The sequence below is a fragment of the Pristiophorus japonicus genome, chromosome 15 (assembly GCF_044704955.1).
Source record: "Pristiophorus japonicus isolate sPriJap1 chromosome 15, sPriJap1.hap1, whole genome shotgun sequence".
In the NCBI taxonomy this organism is placed as follows: domain Eukaryota; kingdom Metazoa; phylum Chordata; class Chondrichthyes; family Pristiophoridae; genus Pristiophorus; species Pristiophorus japonicus.
This window is the reverse complement of record NC_091991.1, coordinates 45,223,564-45,245,765: the sequence shown is the minus strand read 5'-3', so window position 1 is coordinate 45,245,765 and position 22,202 is coordinate 45,223,564. Positions and strand designations below refer to the sequence as shown.

The 22,202-nt window shown below is 46.2% G+C and overlaps 1 protein-coding gene across 6 annotated transcripts in view; it reads right to left on the bottom strand.

The window, feature by feature from the left end:
* immp2l (inner mitochondrial membrane peptidase subunit 2) overlaps window positions 1-22,202 on the bottom strand; it is a 735,610-nt gene that overhangs the window by 565,953 nt on the left and 147,455 nt on the right. The window contains exon 4 of one of the 6 annotated variants that reach the window (XM_070900394.1): window positions 6,150-6,514. The exons of the other annotated variants lie outside the window; for them this stretch is intronic. Within the exon in view, the coding sequence (XP_070756495.1) occupies window positions 6,484-6,514 (31 nt within the window). The 3' untranslated portion in view covers window positions 6,150-6,483. Of the gene's footprint in view, window positions 1-6,149; window positions 6,515-22,202 lie in introns of those variants that run through there. 6 annotated transcript variants of the gene reach the window in all.

The window sequence follows — 22,202 nt, the reverse complement described above, 5'->3', positions numbered from 1 at the left end:
ACAATCACTCTGATCCTGCGGGTCTGCTGGAATGAATAAAAATTGTTGGGGCAGAACTTAGGGGTCAAGTTTCGGGCCGCGCCTAGAATGGCACAGCCCTGCGAGCCACGCCTGATTTCAGCGCTCAAAACCGCGCCGAAAACTTACCTCGGTATTCTCCACTCCCTCAGGTCGATCCAGGCCCTCGACACAGCGCAGCACAAGCAGTCGGGGGCGGAGCCAGGTCCCGGCACTGAAAACAGGGACCTCTGCACATGCACGCTACAGTGGGCGCGTATGTGCAGTAGCTCCAGGCGCCCGAAACTGTGTGTGAGGGGCCCGAAGCACGCCGCCCCTAACCCTGGCTGAGTGGGTTCACTGGAGCGGCGAAGATCGGACTGCACCTCCCTCCTCCAGCTCCTGCTCTGGCTGTGGCTCCCCACCTCGATCGGCTCACGCTCCCTCTGGCTCTCTCCTGTCGCCACCCCTCCCCCCCCACCGACCCCAGCTCCCGCTCCGCTGCCTGCTGCTGCTCCCCCCCACCCCGACCCCACCTCTCGCTCCGCTGCCTGCCCCGCGCCCACCACCCACCCCCCACAGCTCCCACTCCGCTCCCTCTTCACGCCTTCGGCAGGGCCCGCCCAGCTTCGGCCCGGCTTCTTCTCGTTGGCCAGGCCCGTTCAGCCTCCCCCCTCTCCTCCCTCTCCCTCTCCTCCCTCTCCTCCCTCTCCTCCCCCCTCCCTCTCCTCCCCCCCTCCCTCTACTCTCTCTCCCCCCTCCCTCTACTTCTCCTCGCCCCCACTCCCTCCCTCTCCCCCCTCCCTCCCTCTCTCCTCTTCCCCCCCCTGTCAGAAACACATAGACACTGACAGACAGAGAGAGACACACTGACACAGACCAAGAGAGAGAGACACACACACACTGGGGGGGGGGGGGGGGCCCTGTCCCAGCACGCTGTTGGAGGGCTCCCGGTGCTGCAGTCGGTGAGTAGAAACTTAATTTTTAATTTATTGATTTTTAATTTTTTTATTTTTTTGATTGATTTATTGGTTGATTTATTTATCATTTATTATTGATGATGGCTCTTTATTTGTAAAAGTGATATGTTTCATGTTTGTAAACGTCCCTTGCTCGCCGCCACCCCCATCTCTCTTCCTTACGCCTGATTTTCTAAGTGTAGGCAAGGTTTTTCTGAGCGTACAAAAATCTATACTTACTCCATTCTAAGTTAGTTTGGAGTAAGTTTTCACTGCCTAAACTTTCAAAACAGATGTAAGTGGCCGGTTTGAAAAAAAAATCTGTTCCAAAATGAAACTGTTCTAACTGACTAGAACTGGAGCAAACTAAATGCCGAGAATTGCAATTTCTAAGATACTCCATTCTAAGCCAGTTGCTCCAAAATAATAGGAGCAACTCAGGCCGAAACTTGACCCCATAAAAACTAACACTCTGTATCCAGTCATGATATTTGTGACTTTCTAGTTTTCAGTACAAACAATAGCCAAGCTTTCGGTGCAACCGGCGATCCGGGCACAAATTACGCTATTTTTAAGGTTTTTTTGCTTAAGTTTCCGCTCAAACTCACTTGCATATCTCCCAAAAGTAACATTTCTGCAACTTTAGTCCGAGGCCGGTGGTACTGCGAGAGAGGCCTTAGGGGGCAGGGGAGAGGGGAGAAATTTCAAAATACATTCACAAAACTCTTACCTATTAAATCACGGAAAAAGAATTAAAAAATAAAAACTTTAACTTAACTTTTTTGCAGGTCTTCATACTTACCGCTGCTGGCAGGGCTGCACCGACAGGTTTGCCCGTCAGTATTCTGGACGCGGCGGAGAGTGCCGAAAGTACGACGGTAACGCAATCCGCGGCGTTGCACATCGATTCACGTCAACGCACCTCTCCCCGGCAGTATGTAGAAGCATGGATTACCACATTAGGCTGCGCATGCACTAAATCCTGAAGTTGGGGTCAGTTTCAAAGGCAAAATGACGGCGAACTGGCAGCTTTCGCTGTCATCGGGACCGCAAATACCAGGCCAATGTGCCTACGGTTTTTACAGTAGAAAATAAAGTTTCATTGTAAAACTATGGACTTAACTTTCCTTCCCACTATGAAGTTTTACAGCACTGATATTCAGATTAAGTTTATAATGTTAACCCAATGAAAATACGGCAGATGCAAAGAACATATGAACTTAAATAGAAGCCAAAAATCCCTAGAGAAAGTTTTAAAAAGCAATAAAGAGCCAAGATTGAAAAGTAATTGGTATATTATTTAAAGTTGACTGCAGTAATATAAGTGGTCAGTGGAATTAATATATCATCCAAAAAGCTTGGTATCATTTAATAATATTAACAAACGTAAACTTTAAGAATATGCGTAGGTGTGAAACCTCAATTTATAATGACTATTGCATTACTTTCTAACCCTTCGGACCATCCATCACCACCAACATATCATTATACCAGACAGTGCTTTCACCCCCTTAGGGGATATATATTTATTACAAGGTTACTTTCAAATGTAACTTACAATGTGTCATATTGTGTAGATGATTAATTACCATTGTCAGTTAATCATCATCCTAACATGTTTCTGGAAAAACACATAGAATTCAAAAAATTCAAACGTGACATAGGTCAATCTAGTAAACTGTTCAAGTACACACAAGTACATCAAAACAGCAATTAATCATGCGTGTTATCTTTAATTGTAACAATTTGATAGTTTCAGTGAAATTAGATTATTTTAGACTATCCTCTCTCTTAGGGATGTGCTAATAAAATCATTTTTAAGCCAAATTGAAAGCAATCATATTAACGACAGAAAAACAAAGTTACCGAAGCTCAGTGATAAATCTATTCATTTACAAGATCAAGTAATGTGCACCACACTTCTCCTTCAAAGTCTGTCAGGCTGACAAAGGCATGCCAAAAACATTTTTTTGCAAAGTAAACTTTTTGTCTTTTCAGTGTTTCTTCTTATAACTTCAATAAAAGTAAATGGTCCGAATACATTGTCAACATCCAGATCTGTGGCTTGCGCTCATAGTTTACAATCCCTACATGCAACATTGGAATTTTACTGTGTTCGACCAGCTATCAGGCAAAGACACACATGGATACCAAATACGTCAGAAATGCTCACATAATTATTAAATGCAACCCAAAAAGGATTCCTGACATAACCTCACAACCAAATCACACTGCTATGCTGTGCTGCACAGCCTGATCCTCTAAGTTCCTGCCTTAAATTGACGCTTAAGAAAAACTGCAGATCCACATCACATGATTTACAGTAATATCACTTCACAGAATTGTAAATATACCTGAAAGTAATATTTTTAAATCGCGTGTCATACAGGTGCTGTATAAAAGGAATATATGTTGAAGAGTAGCAGTGTATGGAAAATAAACCACTTGTTAAAGTACTCATGAGCTCCATAGCTGATATCACTCACTAACGACTTTCTATAAACCACCAGCATGAGGCTTCACCCCGCTACAACTACTGAGCATTCTGCAAATCTGTATGCCTGTAAGCGATGGAAATATTCAAAGCTTTGAAATAAAATTGAATTTATGCATAATATAACACAAACCTTAAATACTGCAGAATGAAACTCTGCTAATGAGACTGTTTATTGGATTCAAATGCTATGGTAGTTATTAACACAACAGCATCTTGTTGCCAGTTTCTCATGAAACTTTCAAACACTTCAATCTAAGCTCATTTTTTATTTATTTTAAATACCTTGCAACTTTAAGTTTTCTGATTTAAAAAATGGACTTAAATTATATACACTGCATTTTATAAATCCATAAAGAGGTTGAGATGCAATTAGTTTCTCAAAGAACATTATTTTCAACAAATGTTATTTATCAAAATAAGAAAGGTTACAGGTTCCTGTCAATATGTTGTATAAAATATTAAATTAAGTCTGAAAATTCATGGAAGCTGTTTAATATTTATGATATATACTCAAAAATTTGATGCATGTTATACTATTTACATGTTGATAAAGATTATACAAAACAGGAAGGCAGTAACAGATGCAAATAGAATGGCAACATTCATAAAAATATGTATATATGGCTCTTAAGAGTATTTGTTAGTTTGATATGTTTTGATAGGTTGGGTTTTTTTTGAACAAAAATGACTTTTAAAAGAAAAATAAACCCAAGCTTGTTAATATAAATACTACAATTAAGCCATTTAAAAAAGTTACTTTCCCTTCATTATTAAAAATGTTTAAAAAAAACACTTGAATCCTCTCAGAATTTTACAGCACAGGAGGCCATCATTTGGCAAAGGTGCCAGTTCTCTGAAAGAGTGATTCAATTTAGGCCTATTCACTTGACCCTTTTAAATGATTATTTTCAAATATTTATCCACTTCCCATCTAAAAGCTATTATGGATTCTGCTTTCCCCATTGGTAAGACACCCCATGTCCTCTGTGGTAAAAGAACAATCTCCTAACCTTTCCCTTCATTCTTTTCCTGATGGTTTTAAATATATGATTTCTGGCTACCGACTCATCAACCAACGGAAATAGTTTTTCTATTTAACTCATCAAAATATCATAATTTAAAAAACCTTTATCAAATTTCCCCATGAAAACAGCCAGGGTTGCTTTAGTCTCTCCTCATAACTGAAGTCTTACGTCATTGGAATCATTTGCAATATATTAAAAATCTATTGGTGCTGGAATTCCGATGTCCCGGGTCTGTACGAAGTTTCTACGGACCCGGGAAGGCATCGGAAAAGCCGGTTTTCTGCGCGCAATGCGCATGCGCTGAAAACCGCCTTTTCCGATCTGTCTTGACAGATCAGCCACAGATCGGGAGTGAGGACATTTGCAGGGCAAGTTTTCCAATATTTACGGATATCTTGCCCAGCAAACGTCCTCAAAAATCTTGCCCCTGAAAAAGCAGGTGTATAGCCTACTTTTACAGGCGCAAGTGTTTAAAAAGACAAAAACATTTTAATATAAAGTTATAAAAACACATTTTATTCTTAAAAACCCTCCCCACTACGGTAAGTGTTTTTAACCATAATTTAAAAAAATATATTTTTATAAGACATAATAACTTTAATTTCAATTAGTTTTAAATATGTGTAGTCTGTTTTTTATTTATTATTATTTTGTGTGATTGCTTTTGTTCCCATTAATAGCACTGAGAACGCGTAGTTACGCGAGTCTCAATGCTATTAATGGGAACCTGTGAAATACTTACCTGATTGGCTGAGCAGTCACACATGACTGCTTTACAGCATGAGAAAGCTTGCATCCCACAAGCGGGGGCGCGCTTCGCAGCGCGGGAGGAGAATCAGAAATAAGCGGCGCCTCCTAGACCACCAGGTAAATTCGTAAAAAATCTCCAGCGAGGAGGCAATTGCCCGCGGGAAGACCCCAGAGGAATTTCTGGGCCATTATGTACAAAGCTTGACTTCCAGTTGTCAACTTTATGCATTATAAATTCCCATGTCCACATTTAAAATGGAAACTGCCTGTGTGAACTTGCCATGCTGGAATTATATTCTTCCACCAGTGGTGGTACTGAAACACTTCAGTTTGGCATCTCTCAGCTTTTCAGCCTGTACCACGGAGAAATGTCCGTGTTTCAAACTCTACTTCCCAAATCGCCATCAATTTTGCTACTTATCTATAAATATAAAATTAACGTATCAAATAATATTAAAGTGTATGATTTAAAAAGAGGACTGAATCATGCCTGGTCCAATTAATCCCATTTCAAGCTTGATCTCGATTCTCCCTGTGGGCAATACCATGGAAGAACAATTAGTCTCAACTAATGGCCTTGATAACCTTTCCAAAATAGGGTACCCAGAATTGGACACAATATTCCAACTGCAGCTGAACCAATGATTTGTATCGGTTTTGCATTACCCCATTGCCCAAAACCAGTACTGTTCAAAATATGCTTTGGAGAACTGACTACAGACGCCTATTTGAGGATGGGTATACTGCATCATTTAATTTGGCATACTCACTGCATCCAATTCCAAAGACATATGTGGCTGGAGTCCAAATTTAACATTAAGGATTTCACAAAAACTCAAAGAACAATTTTGTAACACTCCACTTCAGCAGCTGATCCATTCATTCCATTGTGATTATTGCTGGTAGTACTTCTTATGCCGATCAGTCCAATCTCATGCTCAATACGATAATTCCAGAGCTTTCCTGGTGTTCAAATAGGCAAAGTCACTGGGGGGTGCAGCTTAAAGCACACACATCATATTGTCCTAGGTTTGATTTCCCCTGTGCTGACCTCAGTCTGGGAAGTGATAGGCAACTATAACTGCTGTCAACATCCCTGCACCAGGGAGGGGAGAAAATAATCGATCAGGTTCCAGTTCCTCATTGCTATCCAATGTCAATATTAGTAAGCCATGTGTGGACGTCGGAAGAGAACAAGAATGGGACAACTGCAATACGCTCCACAATTGAATAGTCTGCAATAATGTGAAAGTGTTCACTCACTTAGCCTGGAAATTGTACAAGACCTAAAAGATTTAAAGGGCAGAGAGCAACAATAAATAAAAGATTCCTGACAAAGTAGCATAAAAATGAAATTAAGTTAATAAATTAACCATTTTTTTTGCCTCAGGAGCCTTGGGTTGAGTCTATTCAGGCTTGTGGGATGCAAGCTTTCTCATGCTGCAAAGTGTAACCGTCCTAATTGAAGTGACTTGAGGCCAATCCAACCCTAATGGGCATGAAACCAGAGCACAACACGGTCTGAGACTCAGCATCAGCAGCAAAACAACAATTTCTCTCAAAGGCAATAAGGAGACTAATGAAAAAATGGAACCATCACACTAATGTAGTCATGTTCTTTGGAGCTTGAAGCGAAAATACATTGTTGGGACAAAGAAGGAACTTTGCTCTACATCTAGCCATGTTTACTTCAGTAGTAGTAGTAGTATTAGGCAGTCCCTTGTGTCGAGCATGACCCACTTCCATACCAAAAAGGGATGAGTTCACAAGTGTATCCCGAACTACATCCTGTAGGGTGGAAGATGCCTGTTTGTGAATTCTTTTAACGTGGAGTGGCTGTTGCACACCAGCCACCACACAGGCCTGACAGAGCAAGGTCTTGGTCCAGTGGCAAGGGTTAACTAATACGATTGGAGACCAAGCTCTGTTGCACGGACCTAGTGCGCACACATACTCCGACTGTTCATAGTTCAGTGTGGGCTGGCCCGTGCTGCACCTTCCCTGGGCCCCGATCCCGCTGTTGTTATATGCTGCGCCGTCCCTAGGCCTCTGCCTCACTGCTGGACTCCTTGACTCCGTTGCACCTGAGCCGCAACCCCACCGTTCCTCGACTCAGTAAGGGGTGATTGATGGTGACAGCAAATGCCAAATTAAGACATGTACTGTTCTCCAACAGTGGAATTCTTCAACTAAAATTAAATCAAAACAGAAACAATTGGATGCTCCTCTAGCCAAGCTGGTCCAGTACAGCTACAATACTTGCATCTACCCAACAAAGTGGGAAATTGCCCAGGTATGTCCTGTCCCCAAAAAGCAGGACAAATCCAATCCGGCCAATTATCACCCCATCAGTCTACTCTCAACCATCAGCAAAGTGATGAAAGGTGAAGTCAACAATGCTATCAAGTGACACTTACCAATAACCTGCTCACTGATGCTCAGTTTGGGTTCCCCCAGGACCATTTGGCTCCAGGCCTCATTACAACCTTGGTCCAAACATAGACAAAATAGCTGAATTCCAGAGTTGAGGTGAGAGTGACTGCCCTTGACATCAAGGCAGCATTTGACCGAGTGTGGCATCAAGGAGCCCTAGTTAAATTGAAGTTAATGGGAATCGGGGGGATAACTTTCCCCTGGCTAGAGTCATACCCAGCACAAAGGAAGATGGCTGTGGGTGTTGGAGGCCAATCATCACAGCCCCAGGACATCACTGCAGGAGTTCCTCAGGGTACAGTCCTAGGTTCAACCATTTTCATCAATGACCTTTTCCTTCATCAAAAATTCACTGATGACTGCACAGTAATCAGTTCCATTCGCAACTCCACAGATTATGGGCCCAAGTTTCGGGCCACGCCGACCTGGACGCCCGTTTTTCGCGCCACAAAGTGCGCCTAAAAAAAAACTTCCAGATTCTCCGGCTCCTTGCTGGTCCTCTTGAGTTGGGCGCGGCAAAGCACAAGCTGTAGGGGGTGGAGCCAGGTCCCTGCGGTGAAAACAGTGCCGGGACCTCTGCACGTGCGCGCTACAGTGGGCGTGCATGTGCAGTAGCTCCAGGCGCCCGAAACTGTGTGGGAGGGGCCGAAGCACGCAGCCCCTAGCCCTGGCCAAATGGCCTCACTGGGGCTGCGTGCATAAGGTTGCCTCCCACGCCCAGCTCCTGCTTCCTCCCGACCCGACTTGACTCCCGCTTCCCCCTCCCCCCGCCCCCAACCCCGACCCGCTCCCCGCTCCCCCCCGCCCGACCCCGACAGCGACCCGACTCCTGCTCCACCCCCCCCCCCCCCCCCCCCCACCTACGGACCGGACCCGACCCGCGCTCACACGCTTCCCCCCCCCCCCCCCCCGCCAGACCTCCCTCCCCCACCCCTCAACCAGAACTGAACCGACCTCCTTGCCACCACCCCCCCCGACCCGCGCTCCCGACTCCCCTCCCACCACCCGGACCCGACCTGACCCAACCTGACCTCCCTCCCCCCGCCCCCGACACGAACTGAACCGACCTCCCTCCGCCGACCCCGACCCGACCCAACACCACCTACCTGTAAATCTGGTGCTGGGGACGGGCCCTGCCCGAAGTCTTGGGCTCGGCCCGTTCAGCCTCCCCCCTCCCCCGTTCTCCTTTCCCCCCGCCGTTCTCCTTCTCTCCCCACCCTTCTCCTTCCCCCCCCTTCTCCTTCCCCCCCACTTCCCTCTCCCCCTTCCCCCTTCTCATCCCCACTCTCCTCCCCCCCTTCCCCCGGGCCCTGCCCGAAGTCTTGGGCCCGGCCCGTTCAGCCTCCCCCACTTCACCTTCCCCCCTTCTCCCCTCCCTTCTCCTCTCCCCCTTTCCTCTCCCCCCCTTCCCCTTCTCCTCCAACCCCCCTTCTCCTCCTCCCCCCCTTCCCCTTCTCCTCCTCCCCCCCTTCCCCTTCTCCTCCTCCCCCCCTTCCCCTTCTCCTCCTCCCCCCCCCTTCTCCTCCTCCCCCCCTTCCCCTTCCCCCCTTCCCCTTCCCTCCGCCCCCCCCCCCCTCTCCCTCTACCCACCTTCTCCCCCTCCCCTCGCTATCAGAAACACAGACACTGACAGACAGTGAGAGACACAGGGAGATAGAGACACTGACAGAGACACACTGGGGGGGGAGGGGGGGGGCATTCCAGCACGCTGTTGGAGGGCTCCCGGTGCTGCAGTCGGTAAGCAGAAAATGTTTTATTTATTGATTTTTTTAAAAATTATTTCTTACTAATTTTTTATGATTGATTTATTGGTTGATTTATTGATGTTTTTATCATTTATTATTGATGATGGCTCTTTATTGTAAAACTGAAGTGTTTAATGTTTGTAAATTCCCCTTTAAACCCCCCCCCCCCATTCCCTACGCCTGATTTGTAACCTACGCCTGATTTTCTAAAGTGTCGACAAGGTTTTTTCGAGCGTACAAAAATCTTCACTTACTCCATTCTAAGTTAGTTTGGAGTAAGTTTTCACTGCCGAAACTTTGAAAACAGGCGTAAGTGGCCGGACACACCCACTTTTGAAAAAAAATTCTGTTCCAAAGTGAAACTGTTCTAACTGACTAGAACTGGAGCAAACTAAATGCCGATAATTTGAATTTCTAAGATACTCCGTTCTACACCAGTTGCTCCAAAAAATCAGGAGCAACTGAGGCCAAAACTTGGGCCCAATGAAGCAGTCAGTGCCCAGACTTGGGCTGATAAGTGACAAGTAATATTCGTGCCACACAAGTGCTCAGCAATGACTATCTCCAACAAGAAAGAAAGACATCATTAATTGTGTGCAACGAGAAAGAAAGAAATACTTGCATTTATATAGCATCTTTCATGACCACCAAACATCCCAAAGTGCTTTACACAGCCAATGAAGTACTTTTGGAGTGTAGTCACTTTTGTAATGTGAGAATCACGGCAGCCAATTTGCGCACAAGCAAGCTCTCACAAACAGCAATGTGATAATGACCAGATAGTCTGTTTTTGTTATGTTGATTGAGGGATAAATATTGGCCAGGACACGAGGGATAACTCCCCTGCTCTTCCTTGAAATAATGCCATGGGATCTTTTACGTTCACTTTGTTTAATGTCTCACACCTCCAGCAATGCAGCGCTCCCTCAGCAGTGCACTGGAGTGTCAGCCTAGATTTTTGTGCTCAAGTCCCTGGAGTGGGACTTGAGCACACAACCTTCTAACTCAGAGGTGAATGTACTACCCACAGAGCCACAGCTGACACAGAGAGAGTCTAACCACCTCCCCTTGACAGTCAATGGCATTACTATCATCGAATCCCCATCATCAACATCCTGGAGGTCACCATTGACTAAGAGCTAAACTGGACCAGCCACATAAACACTGTGGCCACAAGAGCAGGTCAGCGGCTGGGGATTCAGTGGCAGATGATTCACCTCCTGACTCCCCAGAGCCTTTCCACCACCAAGGCATAATTCAAGAGTGTGGCAGAATACTCTCCACTTGCGTGGGTGAGTGCAGCTCCAACAACACTCAAGGAGCTTGATACCATTCAGGACAAAATAGGTCCACTTGATCGGCACCCCATCCACCACCTCAAGCCTTCATTCCCTCCACCGCAAGCCCATCTTGGCTGCAATGTGTACCATCCACAAATGCACTGCAGCAACCTCCCAAACCCAGGAGCTCCACCACCTAGAAGGACAGGGCAGCAGGAGCATGGGAACACCACCACCTCCAAGTTCCCCTCCCAAGTCACACTCCATCACTACGGAAGTACCTTCAGCACACTAACTGCAGCTGTTCAAGAAGGCAGCTCACCGCCAACTTGTCAAGGGCAACTAAAGATGGATAATAAACACTGGCCTTGCCAGCAAAGCCCACACCCCGTGAATTTAATTTTTTTTTAAGAAAGTTGAAGTTAAATATGGAAGCAGCATTCTCAGAAATAATGAACAGTACACACTATACCTTTTACAACTCGTGCTTAATTTTATTTGATATTAACACGAGTTACAAATCCGGGTCTGCCGTAGACACCTTCATGGGTTTAATAGAATTAGTTATTCTTGTAAAGGGTCTAAGAGTCTTACTTTAGCTCATTCATATTGCCCACCTCTAATTATGCAACAGCATAACATAGGAGATAGGAGGTGGGTGGGGTGGCTTGACCCATCCACCTCCACGGAGGTGTGTGGGGGGCCTGACCCATCCACCTCCATGGCACGAACCTGGTATTGCAGTACTTCCAGGAACGGTGCAGTGGCTCTCGGCCTTTTGGCTAAGAGCATTGGCGCAGAGTGATCCTTGATGTGTGCAAGGTGACCTCTGGCGTTTGTGATTTGACAAAGAATTGGAAAGATTGGCAACGAAAAATTTTTTAAAAATATAAAAAAAACAGCATAACATAGGAGTGTAACAATAAAACCCATTGAAATCTGAGCCGGATATTCAGGTCTTTCACAGGTATGCTTCTTCAATTGTTAAATGCAGACCAAGAAAACACTTGGTGAAATTTGGCTAAATATGAATAGTCAAGCTTTTTTATTTCACACACAGATCATACAATCATAGAAACTTACAGCACGGAAGGAGGCCATTTCGGCCCGTCGTGTCCGTGCCAGCCGATAAAGTGCTATCCAGCCTAATCTCACTTTACAGCTCTTGATCCATAGCCTTGTAGATTACGGCACTTCAAGTGCATATCCAAGTACTTTTTAATTGTGGCAAGGATTTCTGCCTCTACAACCCTTTCAGGCACAACCCGTCCACCACCCTCTGGGTGAAAACATTTTCCCTCAAATCCTCTCTAAACCTCCTACCAATTACTTTCAATCTATGCCCCCTGGTTATTGACCCCCTCTGCTAAGTGAAACAGGTCCTTCCTATCCACTCTATCTAGGCCCCTCATAATTTTACACACCTCAATAAGGTCTCCCCCTCAGCCAAAGAAAACAACCCCAGCATATTCAATCTTGTTCCAAGATGAATGAGCAAAATAACTGTTCTGATCAGACTCATTGTACAATTTACCTTCATGCAATAATACAAATTGAAGAAAATTTCACACTACCCCACAACAGTGGGTCAGCTGAATCAACTTAAACAAGATGGGGGGGGGGGCAAAATTCGGGTCGTTTACGCCTCTTGTTGGCGCTAACGGGGCACAAACGACTTTTCGCCCGGGTGCGGCACCGCCAGTAGCGCCCTGCTCCTACCGGTAGTGCCCCGGGCAACTGCGCCAACGATGACATCGTCATCACTGTGCACAACGACCCGTTTCCACCCCAGAGCGAAAATTAAGTAGCGCCCCATGAAGCGGGCAATGCTGTAGGCCGCTCGCGGGACGAAAATTAAAGTGGAGGTGCAGCAGTAAAAAATCTAAAAATGGCCGACTTGATTGTAGATTGCGAGTTCGTGCCGCGATCTTGCAACTTGGCACTCCACTTTTGTGTCGGGCTGTTGCCACGGCACCCGCTCTCTGGTAGTCCAGCAATGGCCCCGTTTCCCACAAGCGGAGTTAGCAACTTGGCTCTCCTCTTTAATGGAAGGGGAGGGCCCTGTCTTCCTGCCAGTACTACGCGTTCTACCTCGTAGCGCTGGAAACTTCGCATCCCGGTCCCGCTCTCGACCTGAACTGCAGCGCTGCAGTTCCTGTCGGGGACGGTAAGCCCAATATAGCTCGTGGGGTAGGACTTCCACGATTGGCACAGGAACTCACGCCTCGCGGTTGTTACCGCCCCCAAGCGGGACGGTGTCGAATTTTCGGCACGATGTCTTCTAACTATCCCTAGCATTCCTAACTTCATCAACGAAACTCCTCACAATGCCATTTTTAACAAACCTGACTGCCAGTGCAGCCTTCCCATTTCAAAATGTCTCCCTGCTTATGTCTGTCTCTGTACTCTAACTCTTGCTGTTCACAGCCAGAAAAACTGGATCAAGGCTTTCCAATTCAGAGGGTATGAGGTGTATTTTGATTGCCCCAAGGGTGGCTAACAAATTGATTATTTACACTCTGTGGAGAAACAAACCATTGGCAGCTTAATGGTCAGTCATTGCAGAACCCCCGTCTCCCTACCCGCCACCTTTCTTGAAATTTGCATCAATTTAATTATGCATTGAAGAACATTAAAAGCAACTCTTTCTCCAAATCCTTTCCGTAGAAAAAAAAATCCTGAAACAGGACACCACTGTTTAATTCCATGCCAATTGATCTTGCATATCACCTTATGTGCAATGTACCTGGTCCAATACATTTCCAGAAGATCCTTCATTCCCGTCAGGGTTTTTGCCCAAACTGTTTTAAATTAAGCAGCTCCTCCTCATTAATTAAGATACTCGTCGTTATAACCTTCGACTGAAACAAATACAGTTCATCAGAGAAATCTCAGTCAAATACAAATGATGTGCCATAAACTGAAAAGGAGTAACTCAGAAACAAATTGCATCCACTCGTTAGCTTTTGTGTACTAAATCCATCCTTGCATTGAAAGCTATACTCAAGTAATTGAATGTCAACATCTTTGCTTCCAAGTGTCAAGAGCAGCAATATTGCGGGGAAATATTGTGCACTCAATCACAGCAGCAATACCCGCGAATAATTTGCTACAAATTAAAAGTGTCAGGTCAGTTATGAATAGAAGTACTAATTCACTATCAATATATACATAATCATACATATAAACTCCAGTATCTGGTGCACAATTGATGGAATAAGTCTTCACCAAACCATATTCAAATACATTAAGTAATGATAAAATGGAACAGCTCCCATATTAAATCAATTTTCAGTATCTTTTAGTGCAATGTGTTTGCATTGTTTTGAATGAACTCCAGCCCAGTCTGATTAAATTTTTCAGACAATAAATATCTCAACTCCAGTCAATAAATAAAGACTAAAACAAAATCCCAATATTTCATTTTTTTTTAATAAAATGATTCCACCTATCGTCCAGATCACATAACCTTGTCAATGTAAATCCCTAGTCCCATTCCAGGTATTGCGTTGGGAGGTATTTTGCATTTTTTTCTCTGTGACAAAATAGCAGCGATTAAAGGTTTCCTGATGAGACAATGTCTATTCTGAGTTCACCTTCAGCAGGGAGACCTCATAGATCAACAAGCACAAGCTCTTATCCAACCTGTCCATGCACCATGGCTTTGACCTGCACTTGGAAATAGATCTCCACATCCTGAGCTACAAGCTCAATTAATTAATCAGTACCCTGCTTCACCAACCCAGATAGCTATCAAGTTTTCAGACAAATGTTGCTAATTTACCCCGATTCTCTACCTCTCATTCTCAGTGTTCTTTGCTCAACAAGTGATGAGGCATGTACTGTTCCAACATTTTGTGGATAGTACAGTCTACTATATGAGGTTTCAGTGACACAAGTACTGGTTAATACCATCAAATTCATGAGACATATTAAAGAAAAACATGCTTGCAAGGCAGAAGTTGTCAGGGACCACCCTAACTTGGCAAGATCTGGAGTATGGCCATGGCACTGCACCATTATTAAAGTTGGGACCTGTGTGTTCAAGGCCATGAGGCAGAATAAAGTTTCCAGTAGAATTGAATTAAGCAGAAATAAAGCCATGCATTAGAACCAGGAAAGGGAAAAATATACTACAGGTATCATGCAACAATTACTGTCAAGAACATTTCATCAGTTTGCTTTCCGGGACACAGGTCTAATTTTCAGAATGAAAGTGTAAGACTCTATTATGTTATAGTTGGAGTATTACTGTAATGACTCCTCTTAGTTTACTATTTAGTGAGTCTTAATTCCTGGACAGGATTCTGAAAATAGAAAATCTTTTGGGAAAAATGTGAATTTATACCAAAAACATGGTCACGCTTTTTCTCCATTCATCATCATCATCATCATCATCAGTAGTGCAAGGATAAAAACAGAGAACGTAACTATAATGGGAACTATCTCAATAAATCAAATACTTTAGGCCCAAAATTTCACATGGACTTTTTTGGCGCAGTTGTAGAGATACATCCGATTTTTAGTGGCCCGACTGCGCCAAACATAAAAGTTCCAAGTTTCGCCAGCATAACCTTTCATTTTGGAGCGCGCAGATATCCTTAAGCTCTGTGGGTGAAGCTTAAAGTCTGCGTCGAAAAACTGAGGTTGTCAAGGTAACGAGGGATGCTGAATTTATTCTGTAATGTCATTGCTGATTATTCTCTCCCCAAGAACTTCTATTTTCATAACAGGTGCAAGCATTCCAAGAGCCTAATTTTAAAAAGTTGTTTTGTCTCTTTGTAAACTCAACCATGACCCCGTGATGCCCACCCCCACAACCCGGTGCCTGCTGCTTCGATCCCGGGCTGAAAGGACCCCGCACTGGCCCACACCTATCCCGGGCCGAAAGGACCCCGCACTGGCCCGCACCTATCCCGGGCCGAAAGGACCCCGCACCTATCCCGTGCCGTGTCTTCTGCTCTGCTCACACAATGGCGTCTTCTCTCTGCCAATTTTCTCTTTTCTGTGCCGATTTCCTGAAGTGTGGGTAAGGTTTTGGAAAAAAAATCGTATGTGGCCAAACTCGCTTAAATGGCTAGAAATGGCGCATCTGGCAGGTTCCGCCCCCAGTGACGTCAAAAAATCAAGAACTAAAACAATCGGACGTACCTTCTTTAGAATAGCGCAGAAACTTTGGCAAATCTTAAATGATAAGGGCTTATGGGGAGCGGGCGGGAAAGTGGAGCTGAGTCCGTGATCAGATCAGCCATGATCTTATTGAATGGTGGAGCAGGCTCGAGGAGCCTTATGGCCTACTCGTGCTCCTATTTCTTATGTTCTTATTTTAGTCTGCTCCAAAAATAACAGCATAGGCCAAATAAACGGTGCAGAATGGTGGCGAAAATTCAGCCCCTAAACTTTCGATTCCAACATCTTGTGTCATGAAGAGATGGGGAAGAGACAGCTGTTTCAAAATTGTGACTGCAGTAGCAATGAGCCGTATTCTTGGCAATACCCTTGTATTGCTTAGAATGACTTTGTTTAGAAACTAAATACATCTGATTTATCAATTTTATTCATCTGCGTAGTGAAAGGTTTTGCGTTCAGTGTATGGCAATAGTGTTACCTGTTACATTCTCTTACGAGCCTGAGTTTGAATTTTGCTTCTTTCTAAGAGCTTACTTGCACAGCTGGACCTTCCCTCTTGGCAATTTCTGGGTCACCGCAGTCGCACAAGCTCACTTCTCCCCTCGCTTCCCTTAAGAGACACCGGGGCTGAAATTGCCGTGTTTTGCAACTGCCGAATTCAGCTGTACACCATCACTTACCACCTGGCGATGTTAGCGACAGCTTCAGCTGTCGAGTTGCAGTCGGGAGTCGGCTGGAGCAGCGCTATTGAAAAGGCGCCACCTTGAAAAAAAATTCTGTCAGCCATTACTTTTTTCAGCTTTCTAACACATAGGCAGAGAGGCTGGTGGACAGATCACAGCGATTTTTACGTCAAGGACAGTTCTGCCTCCTATCTATTCTCCTGCATCACTCAGGGCACAACATTTCTCTCGCTTCACGGGGGTTGTGTTGGCACTCGACCTCCTGCTGCGACGTCACCGTCGGACGATGCTTAGACGAAGACAAAGACAGAGACAATTGCAGAGAGAAAGGCTTCAGAAAAGTCAGTGCGAAGGGCATGGGGTAAGACAGGGAGCAGCACAGGGAGAGGCACACCTAGAGTATTGCGTACAATTTTGGTCGTCTTATTTACGGAGAGATATACTTGCAGTGGAGGCAGTTCAGAGAAGATTCACGAGGTTGATTCCTGGGATGAAGAGGATGTTTTATGAGGAAAGGTTGAGCAGGTTGGGCCTATACTCATTGGAGTTTAGAAGAATGAGAGGCGATCTTATTGAACCATATAAGATTCTGAGGGGGCTTGACTGGGTAAATGCAGAGAGGATGTTTCCCCTCGTGGGGGAATCTAGAACTAGGGGCCATAGTTTCAGAATAAGCGATCGTCCATTTAAGACGGAGATGAGGAGGAATTTCTTCTCTCAGAAGGTCGTGAATCTTTGGAATTTTCTCCCCCGGAGAGCTGTGGAAGCTGAGTTATTGAATATATTCAATGCTGAGAGAGACAGTTATTGAACTATAGGGGAGAAAAGGGTTATGGGGAACAGGCAGGAAAATGAGCTGAGGCCAAGATCAGATCAGCCATGATCTTATTGAACAGCAGAGCAGGCTCGAAAGGCCATATGGCCTACTCCTGCTCCTATTTCTTATGTTCTGATAGGGACAGGGAGAGGGACAGGGAAAAAGGCAGCAAAATGTGGCCAGAGGGAGAAGGCCCCACAGTACTTACCATCCCAGGGTATTCCGGCAGCAGTTCTACATCAATTTCACTGAGGAACAGTGTGTTCGAAGGCTGCGCTTCAGCAGGGATGTGGTCACAGAGCTCTGCCATCTGCTGCAACCAGACCTCGAGCCTCATACCAGAGTAAGGACAGCTCTCTCAGTGACAAATAAGGTCACCATCGCGCTCAATTTCTACGCCAATGGTCCAGGGAGTGATAGGAGACATCTCCATCTCCCAGTTTGGTACCCATTGTTCCATCCGCGAGGCCACAGAAGCGCTGTACAGAAGGAGGAGGGACTATGGAGGGACCGGGGGGGATCCTTATGCATGAAATACAAAAAGTTAGTGTGCAGGTACAGCAAATAATCAGGAAGGCAAATGGAATGTTGGCCTTTATTGCAAGGGGGATAGAGTATAAAAGCAGAGAAGTCCTGCTACAACTGTACAGGGTATTGGTAAGGCCACACCTGGAGTACTGCGTACAGTTTTCATCTCCGTATTTAAGGAAGGATATTCTTGCATTGGATCTGTTCAGAGAAGGTTCACTAGGTTGATTCCAGAGGTGAGGGAGTTGACTTATGAGGATAGGTTGAGTAGGTTGGGCCTATACACATTGGAGTTCAGAAGAATGAGAGGTGATCTTATTGAAACTTACAAGATAATGAGGGGGCTTGACAAGGTGGATGCAGCGAGGATATTTCCACTCATAGGGGAAACTAAAACTAGGGGACATAGTCTCAGATTAAGGGGCTACCTATTTAAAACTGAGATGAGGAGAAATTTCTTCTCTCAGAGGGTTGTAAATCTATGGAATTCTCTGCCCCAGAGAGCTGTGGAAGCTGGGTCATTGAATATATTTAAGGCGGAGATAGACAGATTTTTGAGCGCTAAGGGAGGAAAGGGTTATGGGAAGCGGGCAGGGAAGTGGAGCTGAGTCCATGATCAGATCAGCCATGATCTTATTAAATGGCAGAACTGGCTCGAGGGGCCAAATGGCCTACTCCTGCTCCTATTTCTTATGTCCTTATCTCCTTCCCCATGACCAGGGAGAATCAGCACAAGCGTGCATGTGGCTTTGGCAGGATAGGAGGATAGCGGGCTTCCCCATGGTGCAGGGTGACATTGATTGCATGCACGTCGCTTTGCAGGCACCACATAACAATCCTGAGATCTTCCGTAACTGCTTACACTCACTAAATCTGTGAGCTGATCTGTGACCAGAATCCTCACCGTCAATGCCCACTATCCTGGCAGCAGCCACGATACCTTCAAACTGCACCAGCTCTGTTCCAGCCACTAAATCAAGCTCGTGGCTGGCTGCTCAGAGACAAGGTCTATTTGCTATCCACCTGGCACATGAATCCCCTCCGCAACCCCACCACTCCTGCCCAGCACTCATACAATGAGAGCCTCGACGCCACCAGGAACATCACTGAGCAGACCACTGAGCTGAAGCAACGGTTCTGCTGCCTTAACCGCTCGGGAGGAGTCCTCCAGTACTCGCCTGGGTGGGTGTCCCTATTCGTCATTGTCGGCTTCATGCTGCACAACCTGAGGGCACAGCCATTGCCACCAGGCATAGCTGCACCACCTGAGGAGGAGGAGGAGAAGGAGCAGCAACATCAGCGACTTGTGCAAGGGAGGTGTATGACCGTCTCATCAGAGTTCAGTTCCAGTGAATTCTATGCCACTTCCTGGTTTTTCTGGACAACCCCATCACCACATTCATTTTCCCTTTCATTCCAAAGCCCCAAAACTGAAATGAAAGTCAACAGCAAAGATTAAACATTCCAATCAACATTTTTATATCAGAAAAACAAAGACTTACATAATTTATTTACAAAAGGGGATTTCCTTATATCCCCTCTTTGGTCTAACTAATCGAGTGCTCCTCCGCAGTGTGTCCCCTATGGCTGTAGCATGGCTGGTGGAAGGCTGCTGTGTGTCAAGGCCAGAGGCCACATATGGCCTTGTAGGATGCCCTCGACCAGCTCTTGGCCTGAGAGGCCCGGCTGTAGACTGCAACACCTCAGGCTGGGTGGCGGCAGTCTGGGTGACAGGCAGCGACGAGTGCAATGGCGGAGTTGCAGTGGTGGGATCAGGAATGCTGCTATCCTGAGAGAGGACAGCAGGTTCCTGCTCCACTGACCTACTGCCACTCCCCCAGGGCAGCACCTCAGCATCTCCACCATGAGGAGGAGGAGAAGGAGCAGTTTGATGGCCTGCTGCAACACAGAGATCCCGGGTGGTGGAACCAGCGACGATGGCAGCAGTCAGAACACGTGTGGCATCAAGAAGAGACTGTGTGAGAGCTGTCTGAGACTCTATGTCACCAACCATTGTCTGCAGTACATCAGTAAGACGTTGCGTTGCTTCTGCCTGTGCTGCAATAGAAGCTGCCACGTCGGCCATGACACGCATCATGAGGTCTGGATCTGCACGGTCTCTCTGGGAGTCCACCATCATCTGCAGACTGGCAATAATAGGCCCCATGGTTTGCACAGAACTCTGTGCAATGCTGGAGGCAGACTCCTCCACGCTCCGTACCACTGCCGAGAGGCTCTTGGGCACCCTTGCCATTGTACCAATGATGTCAGAGTGCATGACCATCACCCCCTGTGTGAATGCCTCCCTATTGAGATCCTCATCAGAGTACTGTTGCATGCGAACTCGCCCTCCGGGGAAATGGCTCCCAAGGTTCCCTTTCCCCTTGACCTTGCTGCAGCCCGCTAGGCCCCGATGCATCACCCAGTACAGACCCCTCTACTAAGCTAACCTCTAATAAACACACAGTGCGAGTCTCTGAGCTGATGCCTGCGGGTGACAGATGTAATGACGCGGTGCTCGGTTCCTCTTCCTCCTCCTCAATGTTTTGGGGAGCCTCAGGTGCAGGATGGACAGCTTCTGCCTGGTTCTCTGCAAGCATAAATGGCACAAGACTCGCATTAAGGTGAGGGCAGTGGACAGGAATGGAGCAAGGAATGCAGATAGTATCAGGAGCTGGAAAGTGATAAAGCATTCTGGGGAGTGGGGGAAAGAAGTGGTATGAGAGAAGGAGAGGGGATTGGAAAGTGATAAAGCATGCTGCTGTGGATGGGGGGGGGGGGGGGGCGGGGGGATGTGGTACGAGAGAAGGAGAGGGGATAAAGATACCACTGTTGTCCCCAGTGGCGTCGACATCTCCGACGGCCATGGCGCCCACCATCTGTGGGCCCATGAGCCACAGCACTCGCTCAAGGTCAGAGAGGGGTCGAGAGTCAGGTTCCCCTCCTCCAGTCCTCTGCTGCTCCCATCTGTTATGTGCCATATTGGCCTGCAAAAGAAAGAACTTGTCTGAGTAAGAGTCTAGCAATGTATGTGGATGATATGCCTGCCATGAATAACCGTGAATGTAGGCAAGGCGTGAGTGTGAGTATCTACAGATGCTTTGTGGTTGAGTCGTGTGGAAGTGCTGATTTGCACAGTGTGCGCAGACAGAGGTTGTGAGGCTGGTATGGAGGAGGTGTGGAAGCTTGTACTCACTTTCATTACCCGACATAGGCCATTGAATTTCTTGTGGCACTGTGTGAGGCTTCTCTGTACCTCAGTGCTGGCCGACACCTCCTGGGCCACCTCTTGCCACATGCTGCGGAAAACCTGGCAAATGCCCTCCTTCCCAATGCAGGGAACAGGGAGTCGCTCCTAGTCTCCAGTGCCCCCACTAATACCTCCAGCGCTAAGGCCCTTTCCCTTGAAGGGGGGTTTCCAGAAGCCATTTCAGTACCTTCCTGAGTTCCAGAGATGAGTGAATGACTTCAGCAATGCTGAAAATGAGCATCAACTGGTTCAAATGGCTCCCTTTAAGAGCCAGATGGAGCTGGAATTGAGGATTGAAGGCTGATTGATGAATGGAACTCAGTTGAAATTGAGTAAGTGGCTTTGAGAAGCACTCCTGCAGTGCCCAGCTGTGTAAGCAGTATTAATCCTAGCCCCATTGCTCGACGGACGGTTCAAATTGCCCCCACCGTACAAAAGTTCTAGACCCAGGAATTATTATTCAGAGTGTAAATGAAATGAGTCACGGACAGGAATGCTTTGGTGAAAAATCGTACTTATATTTATTTGGTCTAACGTACACTGGCTAAAACATGCACTACTAAACGAAATCACTGTCTCTGTGGAGAATAAAATTCAGGTTACAAACATACATACAGTACAGAAATGAGACCTAGTAATATGCAGTAATTCCCTGGTGGATTCTAACTTCACCCCTCCCAATGAATTACGCAGTCGAAGCTCCCTCCCCAGAATAGCCCTGAAAAGCTTCAATTATGAGAAAACGCTGAGCCCTTAGTCTCACCCAGCTTAGGACACTCGCGATCGTGCTCACCACTACACACATAGTTGGTTCCCTCGCTCAGCTCAGCCGTGGGAAGTCACTGACTGGGTTTCGGTCTCGGCGGCTTCCTCCTGGTACATGGATCTTGGTGTAGCGAGAGCGAGAGGGAGAGAGGGCTCTCTCTAGATACAAGCTGCAAGCTCCAAGCTTCTCCTCCACCTTCAAGCTACAAGCTTCAAGCTAAAAATAAAGTGGAAGCGGCCCTGTCTTTATGGGAGTTTTGCAATCCCCATCTTTCCCGCCAATCTTTAAACCTTTGTTTCTAAGCACGGGTACTTATCAGTGATGGGCCATCCAACCCATATG